Below are 13,309 nucleotides of genomic sequence, written 5' to 3'. Positions count from 1 at the left end.
AAAATTTTAACTTATTAACATACTTTTTGTTTTAAATAAAATAGTTTTTTTTTTAAATACTAATAAAATAGTTATTAAATATAAATAATTTATATCTAAACATATAACCTTGTCTCCTTCACTAACATCAAATAATTAAAAACTAAATAAAAGATATACATATAACATTGTTTCATTCACTAACTTTTATGTTATTCTGATATTTTAAAATTAGATATGATTCTGTAAAGTTTAAAATAATTAAAAACCAGAAAAAAAAATACAATTTATGCCGTCACAGTGTTCGAACAGTGGTTTGATGTATGCACATGCAGCTTTCAGAGTTAACCATTGGATTAAGGGGTATCAGCACGTTCATTATGTGGGAAAAAAACTATATATTACAATGTTTGTATGAGCGTCCCAACAAATCGTTTTCTTGGAGTCGATTCAAATTCCGGATCGTTTGTTTTGGGTGAATTGTAAAACATAATCTTTAACCAATTTTGCAGCTAATAATTCTAAATTTGTTTTTGTTTTTCATGCCTTCACCATACTTTCATTCAAATTAGTTTATTCTTCAAATATATAATCACTACAATTCATTTTATAATTGTAAGTCACACCACGACGGGCCGGAATATATATGAACATTACAAAAAATTCACCGACGCCGATAGGTTGTTCACCGGCAACACATTCACCCACGGCGTTCGCATTTTAACCAACACCTTATCGCACCGCCATCAATCTGTTTCACGCTGAAATTCAGAAAATCAGATTTGTATATTGTTCTTCATTTGTTATTTACACAGATACATTAGAAGGGAAACATTAGGGGAGAGAAATTAGAAAAAACGACATAAGAATCCTAAAAATTGAAATGTTAAGTTAAATCAAATATTTTATTTACATTTTATTCATTGTTCTTCATTTGTTATTTACACAGATACATTAGAGGGGAAACATTAGGAGAGAGAAATAAAATGAGGTCAAAAAATATGAATTTTTTTTTTGGATTATATACTACATTAATTTGGGTAGGTGAAAGGATAGATAAATTTGAAATTCAAAAGTTGAAATTTAAAAAACAAGTTTGAAATTCAAATGAAAATGAAGGTGACCCACAAAAAAGGAATATTCTCAATCAACCAATAGGAAACTTGTGTACAAGATTCCTTTTGTACACTAAGTGTACCTTAAATTGCTCCCATAAATTTATATGCAAAAAATAAAACAATTATTATAGAGTAGTTAGGAATTTTTTGTAAAAACACTACTCGTACCCCGTATACTCTTATTCTTACTCATTTAATTGTAGATAAGATGGGTGATTTGGGAATATGAAATTTATCACTTAAAATGCTCTTCACTTTATATATTGGATATGACATAGGATATATTAAATGGTCTCACTCAAAATTTTCTTAAATTACAATGTCTCAAATATTATAGGACGCAGGAAGTAACATAATTAAATTGTACTCTTTCGTATTTTTATTCAATGTTTTTGTTTAAAATATCAAAAGTGTTCACGATTTAATGAAATCTTATAAGAAATACTACGGAGTACTATTTACATTACATACTTCATACTTGTATTACATATTACTCCATATAAAAACTTTTAAATGTTACACTGTATATATTACATAAAGTGTAACGGATAAAAGGAATAATAATGTTGAGATTATGCGCGTCATGTCAAGAATATAAGCGTTAGGTGTACAGTTTCCGAATAAATTTCTAACATATATTCCCTTTTTTTTTTCCTCCTTGCAAATGAATTTCTAGTTTTCTACCATTGCAAATTGCAATGAGCCAATGGCCAATAATGCATACGATTTAAATTCAAGTGGTTCACAGTTAACACTCTGAAGTCTGAAGATCACTAAATATTAATTGTACTCCTAGAGTCCCACTATAGATAAATCCTTCAAAACATGAGTAATTGTAGGGAAAAAAACAAACCATGAAATTAAATTTGGAAATTGAAAAAGAATTAAATTCAATGACTATTTAAAATTCACATTGTTTAGGCTTTGTTCTATTTAGTTTATGTTTGCTAAGGTTGGTTTATCGGATTTTGTTTGATCATTTGATTGAACTTTATGTTATACGGAGTACAAATTATGAGCGTATTTTACTTTATTTAATTTCAGACTATATTAGATTTTCTTAGCTATTGTTGCTTATTGCCACATGTCTTTAACTTCATATGTAAAAGTTATGAAAATTAAATACGAGTATTTGAAATATACACATGAGATGTACACAGTTGAACACACACAATAGGACTTTCGATACATAGGCTCACCAAATCACCAAGCTTCAAAGACATATGAGGGACCCGTCCCACACATAACGCATGTATTGTCCCAGCCGAATCGTTAGCTATGATACCACTTGTTAGGGCTGCCGCACACGTTCACTCACCCACTAGTATGACATTGTCCGCTTTGGATCGCTCAAGCCCGCATGGATTTGTTTTTGGGCACAACCCAAAAGACCTCATACTAATGTACTGAACATCTCATTAATAAGGAACTCTCCCTCTCCTTATTTATTCCATATGGAACTTGAGATGCATACTCCCGACAGATCAGATCAGGTCGGACTTTAGAAAATTCAACTTTGCCTTTAGGTAGTCACCCAACTTTTATTTCTTTAATCCCAACCTTCTTCAAGCAACCTTTTAGATGGTAAAGGCAAGCATTAATGTTCCATAGTCAAAATCTTGACATAAATTGATGATTTTTTTTTCTTCTTGTTTGTCATTATTGCAATCCACCAAGTCAAGCTTTTAGTTATTTATAAATGATTATAACTATGAATTTCCAATGATAGGAACTCTTTTATTCTTCAATATTAATTTTCCTAGTAAAAAAAAAGGTTTTCAATTTGACTTTGTTAGTTCTTTGAAAACTTTATTTAATTTATTGTTATGAGTAATAGTAGTAAATTAATGATACATCATACATTCCTTTAATATATATATATATATATATATATATATATATATATATATATATGCAGCCTAAAAAACAAAAAAATTGTTAAGCAATGATTTGTATTTTACCTCTATGTACCCAATTAAATTCATAATTATTTCAAAACTAATACTCTTTATTTTTTTTAAAAAAAAATTAAAGTGATTCACTTTGACTTTTGCATTTTTCATACTTTATAGTCATTATTTGACCAATATTTATGATTCATACACAAGATTAAACAAAGTCATATACATTGGTACCTTTTAGAATTGTCTCATTATATAGGTTTTGGATATCAACTACTTGTTATTTATATTTATTTGTATTGCTAATTACAGATATTATTTGTCAAAAATAAAAGATACGAGTATTATTTGTCAAAATTTTGTGTTTGCAAATATGGAGATTTTTTTTTAAATAATAGGAAAATGATATATTATAAGGAGCTAAAAATGGGAAAAAAACCAAATAAAAATTAATTCAGCATAACAGTAACCAAAAATAAAAACACTAAAACAAAGCCCCTTCACTTCACCTTATTTTTGTTGAACTGAAATTATTTTTGCTGAATTTAAATTATTTTATTGAACTAAAACTAATTTTTATTGAACTGAAATTATTTTTGCTTAATTGAAATTATTTTTACCAATTTCCTGTTATAATTCTTTAAATATACCGATTTTTATTAAATTGAAATTATTTTTATTAAAATGAAATTATTTTACCAAATATTATGGAGTATCTAGAGTTACAAACATTTAAACACCAAAATACATCAAAAACTCAACAAGAAAATGTTTTACAATGATATAGGAACTTGACTTACTAATCTCCCGGCAAGATTATGCATCCAAGTACTTCCATGGGTTCCCAAAGCCCCTTAGGAGTCATGAATAATGCTTTGAACACCATTTTTTTTAATTACGAAAAATTCTGGAAACATTAGATGCTGGTGCAATATACAATATACGGAGTAGTACGGAATACGAGATGTAATTAATCTAAACCACGTTGTCAAACAACACAAAATGCACCAAATCAACATTTCCAAGAATATTACCAAAAAATTGCCAATAATAAAAAACATAATAATAGAAATATCTGCATTAATTAAAGTATAATTCTCCGTACTTCGTATTTCTTTACTTGCTTTTTTTTTTTTTTTTTTTTTTTTTTTTTTTTAAAGGCAATTACTTGCTTGTTCTGCTCTGCTCTAAACCAGCTAAACCTCTGTCAAAGAAACTTTCCCCTGTTTTCCTTACTCTGAAGCCACCTTCCCATTCTCACTCTTCTCTTTCTTCCCCTCCAAATATTCAATGCACATTCATCTTTCTTTCAAACAAAAACCTCTTTTCTCTCTCTTTTGAATTTTAAAAGTACAAAAAGATGCTAAAAAACCAAGCTTTTTGAAGCTTCATCAATGGCGGAAACCAGTAAGAAAAACCCAGAAGAAATTGCAATTCCTATTTCACCTCTAACAAATGAGCAATCTCCCAAAAAGGGTTTTCAAAACAATGAAAATGAAGCAAAACCCACAAATCATTCCCCTCAATCTCAAGAAATTTCCAATTTTAGCCCTAGCCCTAGAAAACCCCCATTATACCCAACCCCAGAATCACCCTTAAGAAGAAGAATTACATTTAAGGAGAAAACCAGATTTGGGGAACCTTCAGTTCCTCTTGACTCACAAACCCTTGAAATTTTGGGGGGTTCTCCTCGATTTTCGAACCAACAATCTTTCTCAGAGAAGACTCCTAAAGCTTCAGAAGCTTCTGGAAGGAAGGAGAAGGAGAAACAGAAGGATGTGGGCCCAGATGAGAGGGAAATTTACAAGAGGGTAACTGCTCAGCTAAGTGCTAAAAAGAGTTGGAGGATGACTATAAAATTGGTACTTGAAATGATTGTTTTCTTGTTGATTTTGGGTTGTTTGATTTGTAGTTTAATTGTTGATAAATTTAAGGGTAAATTATTTTGTGGGTTAGAAGTTTGGAAATGGTTTGCACTTTTAATGGCTATATTTTCTGGTATGTTGGTAACTGGATGGTTTGTGCATTGCATTGTGTTTTTGATTGAATGGAAGTTTTTATTGAAGAAGAATGTGGTGTATTTTACTCATGGGTTACAGGATACTGTTGTGGTTGTTATTTGGATTGCTGTGGTTCTTGTTACTTGGGTTGTGTTGTTTAAGCATGATTCCGATTCTGCCCCAAAATTGACCGCGAAAACAAAGAGAAAACTCGATTTCATTACTTGGACTTTAGCTTCATTGCTAATTGGGTCGGTTTTGTGGTTGGTTAAGACTACATTGATAAAGATATTAGCATCATCTTTTCATTTGAATAGGTTTTTTGATAGGATTCAGGAGGCTGTGTTTCATCATTATGTGCTACAAACTCTCTCAGGGCGTCCTGTGGTTGAGTTGGCTAGTAATTTTAGTAGGTCGGATAGTCGTGGTACTCAGGTGAGCTTTAGGGCGCATACGGGTAATCATATGGAGAATAAGGTAGTTGATTGGGAGAAGATTCATCAAATGAAGAGGGAGAAAGTGCCTTCTTGGACTATGAAGTTGTTGGTTGATGTGATATCCAATTCAGGGTTATCGACGATGTCTGGTATTTTCAAACAAGATGTGGTTGAAGGAGGGGTTGAATTGGATGATGATGAAATTACGTGCGAGGAGGAGGCTATAGCAACTGCTGTTAGGATATTCTACAATGTGATTGGTGACAAGACTGACAACAATGATTTGTAAGATGATTTGTGATTATTTCAAGTTTAGTTGTGAATAGTCATGTCTTGTGAACTTGCCTAAGAAACACTATGGTCTTCTCTGTTAACATGTTTTACGTTTGTCTTTTCAGCTACATTGATAGAGGTGACCTCCACAGGTTCATGATTTGGGAAGAGGTGGATGTCGTTTATCCATTATTTGAAGTTAATGAAAAAAAACAGATTGATATGAAGGCTTTTTCTAAGTGGGTGGTAAGGAAGCTATCTTGTTTCTTGATGATATATGTTAATATTCCTTGATTCTGTCTTGAAGGTATCTTCATAATGGGAATTATGTACTGCATACAGTTGATGTACTTCGCAATTTATTTATTGTATCCTGCTTACTTTGTGTGATGTTTAATTTGTTGCTATTTAAGGCTAAAAAATGTAGCTTACGTCAATTTGTAAATAATTTTGGTTCTTAAATCAGACTCAGGTACTTGTCTTAGACATGGTTATGTGTTTGATGTCACTCGGCTGATTATTGAAGACATTGGTCCATATGAAGCGCCAAGTGTATAAGCTGTTTTATTTTGTGCTTTCAGTGTCTAAATTGCCAGATTTTAGGAGTTACACTGTGACTATATTTATGGAACTTGTGCAAAATCACCAATCTTCAACTTTGCCTCTAAAACATTATGGACTTTATTAGATATTTACTGCACCAAATGTAATTGAAAGAAGCTTCTGTCTGTGCTTAAATGGAAAGAGTTGCATGATAATTAGTCTGGACTCAACTATATTGTATTTCACTTGTATATTCTTATCTCATGGTGTGTTAAATTTCATGAATTAAATGTTTTAGACTGAAATTTAGCTGGGAGCCCCCTCCCTCTTTTTCTAAAATCTGTTTTTATCTTTCTACATTTGCAGGTAAATGTCTTCAAAGATCGACAGGCACTCAAACATGCTTTGAATGACAACAAGACTGCTGTGGATGAGTTCAATAAGCTACTAAATGGACTTCTGATTATTATAATCACTGTACTCTGGCTTCTCCTGACAGAGGTCCTTACGACAAAGATACTTCTCTTCTTCTCTTCCCAGCTTCTCGTAGCAGTTTTTGTGTTCGGGAACACTTGCAAGACTGTTTTTGAGGCACTTATATTTGTTTTTGTTATGCATCCATTTGATGTTGGGGATCGCTGTGTCATTGATGGAACACTGGTAATACTTCCTGCTGTAATACTTCGTTTGAAAATAATCAATAACTATTTTTAAATTTTTTTTTTTTACATTATATAATAATTCATTTCCTTTCATGTTGTAACAGATGATTGTTGAAGAGATGAATATCTTAACAACGGTATTCTTGAAATTGGACAGGGAAAAGGTATATTATCCAAATGCACTTTTATCTACTAAATCCATTGGCAACTATTACAGGAGTCCAGATCAGGGAGATACTTTGGAGTTTGCAATCGATTATAGAACACCACTGCCAAAGATTGCAGAACTGAAAGAAAGAATTAAGCAGTAAGTTAACTTATGTCTAACCACCTCAGAATTTCTTGGAGAATATAGCATTTGTTTGGATGGTTCAGCTGACTTCTTAATATGGCAAAATTATGGTTTTGATTGTTGTTCTCATAGAATTTGTTGTTATCTACTACTATTACGTATCATATACAAATATCTCTTAATTGTTTACCAATGATCGATTGATGGTACTCATGGTAGTAGTCGAATAGAGTTTTGTTATAAATATAGAATGATCAAAACTAAAAATCTACATGAATCAGTGAATTTTGTTGGTGAACTAAAAGAGCATGTAAAATATTCAAAGTGGACTGTTTAAAATAGATTGGTCAGCTGCGTGAAGCATACTGTTTTGCATGAATCGTATGCTAAATGAGGTGCTGGAATGCTGGTGAATTGGTAGTTTGTACTTCATAGTATATAACATGTGAATTAGATAACTTTCCAAATATAGCAAAGGAAAAGGAACAAGTGCTGACTGTGCTGAACTAGTCCTGTCTTTTTTCTTTGCTCTTTTTTTTAGTGTAGAGCTGTATTTCTGCTAGCCCCTTATTGATCTTGAAAAAAAGAAAAAGAAAATGTGTATTGTATTATCTATGATGGTTGAGGGCCAAGGGCCAACCTTTTCCATCGACTTTAATATTTGATGCACAGCCATAGGAGATAGCTTAATGACTAGTAACTTTTAACTATGGGCACTTAAACAAGTAAGATTACTACAAGAACCATTGGTAAAGGCTAGAAGTTTTGTATTTTGTAATATATTTTGCTTCCTGTTAAGATTGAAATAAGTTTTTGCTTATTCAATTAATTAAACATTTACTAAATTGCCCAAACTTTGCTCCTCTTGCAGGTATGTGGAGAAAACTTCGCACTATTGGCACCCTGAACACAGTATGGTTGTTAAAGAGATCGAGAATATAAATAAGATAAAGATGGCTGTCTATGTGACTCATACAATGAACTTTCAAGACATTGTTGAGAAGAGCAAACGAAGAACTGAATTTTTCTTGGAAATGAAGAGCATATTTGACGACCTTGAAATATCTTACCAATTATTGCCTCAAGAGATTCATCTTACTAAAGCAGTCCAAAATATCTAATTTGGTAGGTGAAGACTCAAGGAGTTCATTTGGCCGTCTGTACTGCAAGTAAGTGTTATCTTTCCAGGATTCGCGTAGTTTTTTTGTACATAAATCTCCATTTGGTACATATTGTTTGGTAGTCATATTTCATTCTGATGGGTGATATTTAACCTAGAAATACTGATAACGAGTTCATTTTCACTTGTTTGGTAGGCTGTTATGAATGGCGATAATAGTAACGGGTTTAATTATACACAATAATTATGCTTAGAAGGTTCATGATAATGTTTACTTGCTTCATAAATTTGCATAACTAGCTCCAGGCTCTAGAGATATAAATTGGTAATGAAAATTAATATCGAACTAATGTAGAAGAGATAAATTTGCGCTGTCATGGACTTTGGTGTGATAATTTCTTGCAAACATACATACCAATCCATTCCCATCATCATCATTTATAATCGCCTAACGAATAGGCCGCTAGTAGTTTAGAACATGCTAACTTAATTGGTTTCATGTCAGGACCATGGTTCATGGGTGTTCAATATCACAACAGAAGCTTCTGTGTTCGTTCGAGAAAGCTGCTGTCAAGTGACCCTGGTGCATTATCAACACATTGTTTAGTGTTTATGCCCTTATGGGTGTCTAATTATCAAAATTGCAACTTTGCAGCTAAAAAAAATTGGAGGTAGTATAATTCTTATTGCTCTGCTCTCCCTCGGCTTTCCCTTTTCGATTATGTGATGGGGTTGTGCATGTGGATTTACGAATAAACTCGATGCTAATCTAGGAAATCAGATGTAAATTGTTTCTCCTGCTCTAAGTTTCATCATTTAATAATGTGATTCAATTTGTAAAACTGCTTTGTGATGTTACCTTAAAAGGCAAAAGTACACTTATTATATACTTTTGCACCACGTTAATAGACAAATGTAATGTAACTCTTTATTCAGAGTGAAGACTTGATCTTAAAAAAGAGGGCAAGGATCTAGCAAGGCTCTTTATGATAATATATAAATGATAATCCATGATCTTTGGGTTCCTTACTTCTTTTGATAAACTTTGCAATTTTCAGCTTTGTTTGAGCACACGTCATATATAAACAAAGATACTGTGTGTATGCGCACTTACTATACTATAAATAACATCTGTACACTCCTTTCTCATTGGTTAGAAGAAAATCTTATCATAAATTATTGTAAAAATTAAAATTGTCAATGTTGTTTTTTTTTTTTCTTTTTTTTTTTTGGTAATTAGAATTACGGGCAATGACTCAAAATGGGTAGAAGAATTAGGAGAGAGAAACGACTCAAAGGAGGGTTTTAAATCCTAATTTTCTTAGTTTGTTACTGTATTACGTCTAATTTATTGCATTTTTGAATGTCTTAGAACTTTAGAAGTGTATGGGGATATCATTTTTCAAGGCTGCATGAAGAATAATATTATGAATCTTGGTTTGAAGAGATTGTGTAATGAAGCTAAGTATAATAAAAACATTTGAGTATCAAAGATATAGATTGGGTATATGATTAACTCAAGAAAAACAATATAAGAAGAATAGAACCAATGCAACAACACTCGTAGGTAGATAAGCCAGATAATGGAATTTAAAGGAAAAAATCCAAAGAATAAAAGATTGGTAAAATCTACGGAGTAACATTTTCAGTTAAGTTCAGTTCTAATCAGTTCAGTTCACTTCTGTTCAGTTCAGCACCTAATTTTCTTCTCTTATAAAATATTCATTTCAGTTCAGTTCAGTTCAATTCAGCTCTAATCAGTTCAGTTAAGTTCAGTTCAGCTTAGCTCAATTAAGTCAATGATAACAAGCCCTAAGAGGGAAAATCACTATAACTTCTCTTGTAAATCTAATTAACTTGTAAATCAAGGATTCAAGGTTATTTTTTTTTTCAAAAATCATCTTTAAAATCTTTATTTTTGTGAAAAAACCGGTTTATTTTTAAAAAACTGTTGTAATTAACCACCCAAGTATTATTTATTTATTTATTATTTTATTTTTAATTTTTAATTTTATTTTATTTTATTTTTTTATTTTTTTTTGTATTTCACCACCAACAACAGAAAAAATGACGATTGAATTGTTAGTAGTCAAAAATCATTTTCTTACAAAATATGATGGATTACAATTTAAATTAGATGGCTATTCACAACAATTTTTAAAAGGTGTAATTTTTTTTTTTCACAAAATATAAGGATTTTAAAGGTGAAATTTCCATAAAGCAATTAAAATTGTCTAATACTCCATACTCCCTCTGTGTTTTTTTTAAGTGTTTCACTTTTCATTTCCGGCCGTGTTTTTTTAAGTGTTACACTTCCTTTTTTTTGGCAAAAAGCTACATTAAAAAAATTATATCTCTCTCCTCTCATGGTCCCACCCAAACCCACTACTACTACTTTTTTATCATATATTTCCTCTCACATTTATTATTTTTCAATAAACTATTAACCCCACTATTCTTTCTTTTATAATTTTTTAATATTCAAACTATCCCACCTTTCTCTTATTTTATTTAAGTTAATTAAATTGCCTACAACTATATGCCGGTCAAACTGTAACACTTAAAAAAACAGGAGTACAAAATTGTGTGCACAACTCCACATATTATGAAATTGGCCATTATAAAAGGATTGGGTAGCCCAAAAGTTGTGGGCTTTGTGAATTGTGAGTTGTGGGCTGGTGGCACACGACATGAATTGATCAGATGCTCAAATAGACAAATACTCCCAATTTGTTCTTAGTATTTTCTCTCTCCTTCATTTTTTTTTACTTTCGCCTAAATTTTTACCAACAATGTCCATGAAAATTCCTTTTAATGCAATACAAATCAACAGTCATTACGGTTATTTATGATTTATCCTTAATTTTTTGTTTTATTTCTTGTTAGAAAGTTGAATTTAAACTTTTTCACAAGATTTAAAACTCAAAATTTTCCTAGGTTATCATCGATGCAAATGATTTAAGACTTGATTAAGGTATGATATTCTTACTTAAATTTTCACTCTTTTATCTTATTGCCCTTTACCATTTCTAGGAATAATTATAAATTTATAAATTTATTTAAGGGGTTGTTGATTTGTTGTCATTAATATTTAATTGTACTTTAATTAACGAATCTGAAACCTCTAATTGTACATTAATTAAGGTAATCTGCTGAGTTGAATAGCTAATGAATTTTCAAAACCCTCTTCACCAAACACTTAAACTAGGTCACAAATTAATTTGTAACTCCAAGGTCAAAGTAATTATCTTTCAATCTTTCGTACTTGTTTGTTTAGTTGTTTGGCTGTAAGCCTGTTACTTAGCACTAAGAAATTAAAAAAAATGTAAAGAAGCAATCATATGAAAATGAAATCATGATTATACTATAATTGATGGGTACTTTCCCGTTGACTAGTAGTTTAAATAAAGAAGATATTACTCCCTGAATTTCATTTTACTCATCACATTTGTCCAATTTTTGTGAGAGCTTTTGGTTTAAACGGGGCAAGTAAAATGAGCCGAGGGGCATATAATGTGGTGTTGGGGTGATTTAAGTAGAGCTATCTCGATCCTTTATTAGCTTCGAAGCATGAGTAATACTCCCTCTGTCCCTTTTGCATCATATGACTCGTAAAGCTCTCACATTAAATGGGCACATGGTGCAAACAAAAAGGGGTCAGAGGGAGTATCAATTAATGTCACAGTGATTAGGTTAATTGACAATAGACTTGAATATGACTTGATTGTTTTCAGCTTACGCGAGTAGCCCAAAACAAATAACTCATCACTCGAATGTAATATAAACCAAAATCAATCCAATTGACTAATTGTCATGTGACTCATGTCTAATGATCTAATTTTGTGATAATAATTAGGGAGGGAGCTGGCATGTACAATGAATCTTTGATCTAGCTGGGAAGAAATATCAACATATGATCAATGAATCAATGATAAACTAAACCTGAGGGATAACTACTTCCTAATTTTTTTCGATTTTTTAATTTAGGCTTTATGTTAAGCTGTTAGTTTATGCTTTTGAGCTACATTTCGTTCTCGGAATAAAACTTGATATCTTGAATAGAAATTGTATAAGAAATGACAATGAAGTAGGCTTAAGGCAATTTGAGATTAAGATTTGGCATTATTATAGTAGTTGCTGAAATAGGAATTAAATCATATGAGTTAGATTTATTTCTAAGAGAATAAGAAAGTTTCCTTATTTTAGAAAAAAATCCAAATACTTGAACACGACCTTAAGTTATTTTGCCATATAACAGCAGTAATCAATGACCAGTCTAGTGTATTTTGCTATTATACTTCATTTAGCTATTAGGGACTATTCTAGAGTATTTATCAGTTTAGGGACGTTAGGGTTGATTGATTTTTTAAACGGAAATTGGATGTATACAGATATACTTAACAAAAATGAAACGAAAGGAGTATTAGTGTTTATTTAACATAAGGAACCCCCTTAAGTCAAACTCCGGCCATTGAGCCATTTAAATAATTCTTAATAATATATTTCAATGATAGAGACTATTTTTTTTATAATTGTTGTTGTTACGATGCACGAAAACAATAACAAAACAACAAACATTTCTAAATACATCAAATCAAATAAAGAGAAAAAAAAGAAAAATGCATTAAACAACAATACTTGCTCTGTTTTCTGATTACTTCCTCTGGTTTTTTCTTCCACCAAAGTCACCTTCAATCAATCTTCCTTTCAAATAATGCAAACTCATCTCCCTCCCAAACAAATTTTTAGATTCTGAGTTGATAAAACATGCTAAAAAAACTAAGCTTTTGAAAGGCTTCATCAATGGCGGCAAACCCAGAAGAATTTTCAATTCCAATCCCACCTCTAAAACTTGAGAAATCTCCCAAAAAGGGTTTGCAAAACAATGAATTTGAAAAAAACCCACAAATTATTCCTCTCAATCTACAGAAAATTCCACATTTTGCTCAAGCCCAAATAAACCCCTCATTAGAAGAAGAAATAC

General features: G+C 31.2%; 1 protein-coding gene across 1 annotated transcript; it reads left to right on the top strand.

The window, feature by feature from the left end:
- Positions 1-4,152: 4,152 nt before the first annotated feature.
- Positions 4,153-9,225, top strand: LOC110726966 (mechanosensitive ion channel protein 10-like). Its single transcript, XM_021906507.1, has 6 exons — positions 4,153-5,720; positions 5,834-5,954; positions 6,618-6,911; positions 7,018-7,220; positions 8,077-8,374; positions 8,831-9,225. Exons 1-5 carry the CDS (start codon positions 4,393-4,395, stop codon positions 8,324-8,326), a joined length of 2,196 nt encoding a protein of 731 aa, XP_021762199.1. The 5' UTR covers positions 4,153-4,392; the 3' UTR covers positions 8,327-8,374; positions 8,831-9,225.
- The last annotated feature ends 4,084 nt before the right edge of the window (positions 9,226-13,309 follow it).

This window comes from Chenopodium quinoa, unplaced genomic scaffold (assembly GCF_001683475.1).
Source record: "Chenopodium quinoa cultivar QQ74 unplaced genomic scaffold, ASM168347v1, whole genome shotgun sequence".
Taxonomy (NCBI): Eukaryota; Viridiplantae; Streptophyta; class Magnoliopsida; order Caryophyllales; family Amaranthaceae; genus Chenopodium; species Chenopodium quinoa.
Note: the sequence above shows the minus strand (reverse complement) of the source record. Positions and strands in the feature narration are given on the sequence as shown.

Excerpts from the sequence above, each read along its gene's own strand:
- LOC110726966 (XM_021906507.1), top strand. The coding sequence starts at position 4,393 with ATGGCGGAAACCAGTAAGAAAAACCCAGAAGAAATTGCAATTCCTATT. Across the intron at positions 5,721-5,833 it reads AAGACTGACAACAATGATTT|CTACATTGATAGAGGTGACC; the intron begins GTAAGATGATTT and ends TTGTCTTTTCAG. Across the intron at positions 7,221-8,076 it reads CTGAAAGAAAGAATTAAGCA|GTATGTGGAGAAAACTTCGC; the intron begins GTAAGTTAACTT and ends CTCCTCTTGCAG.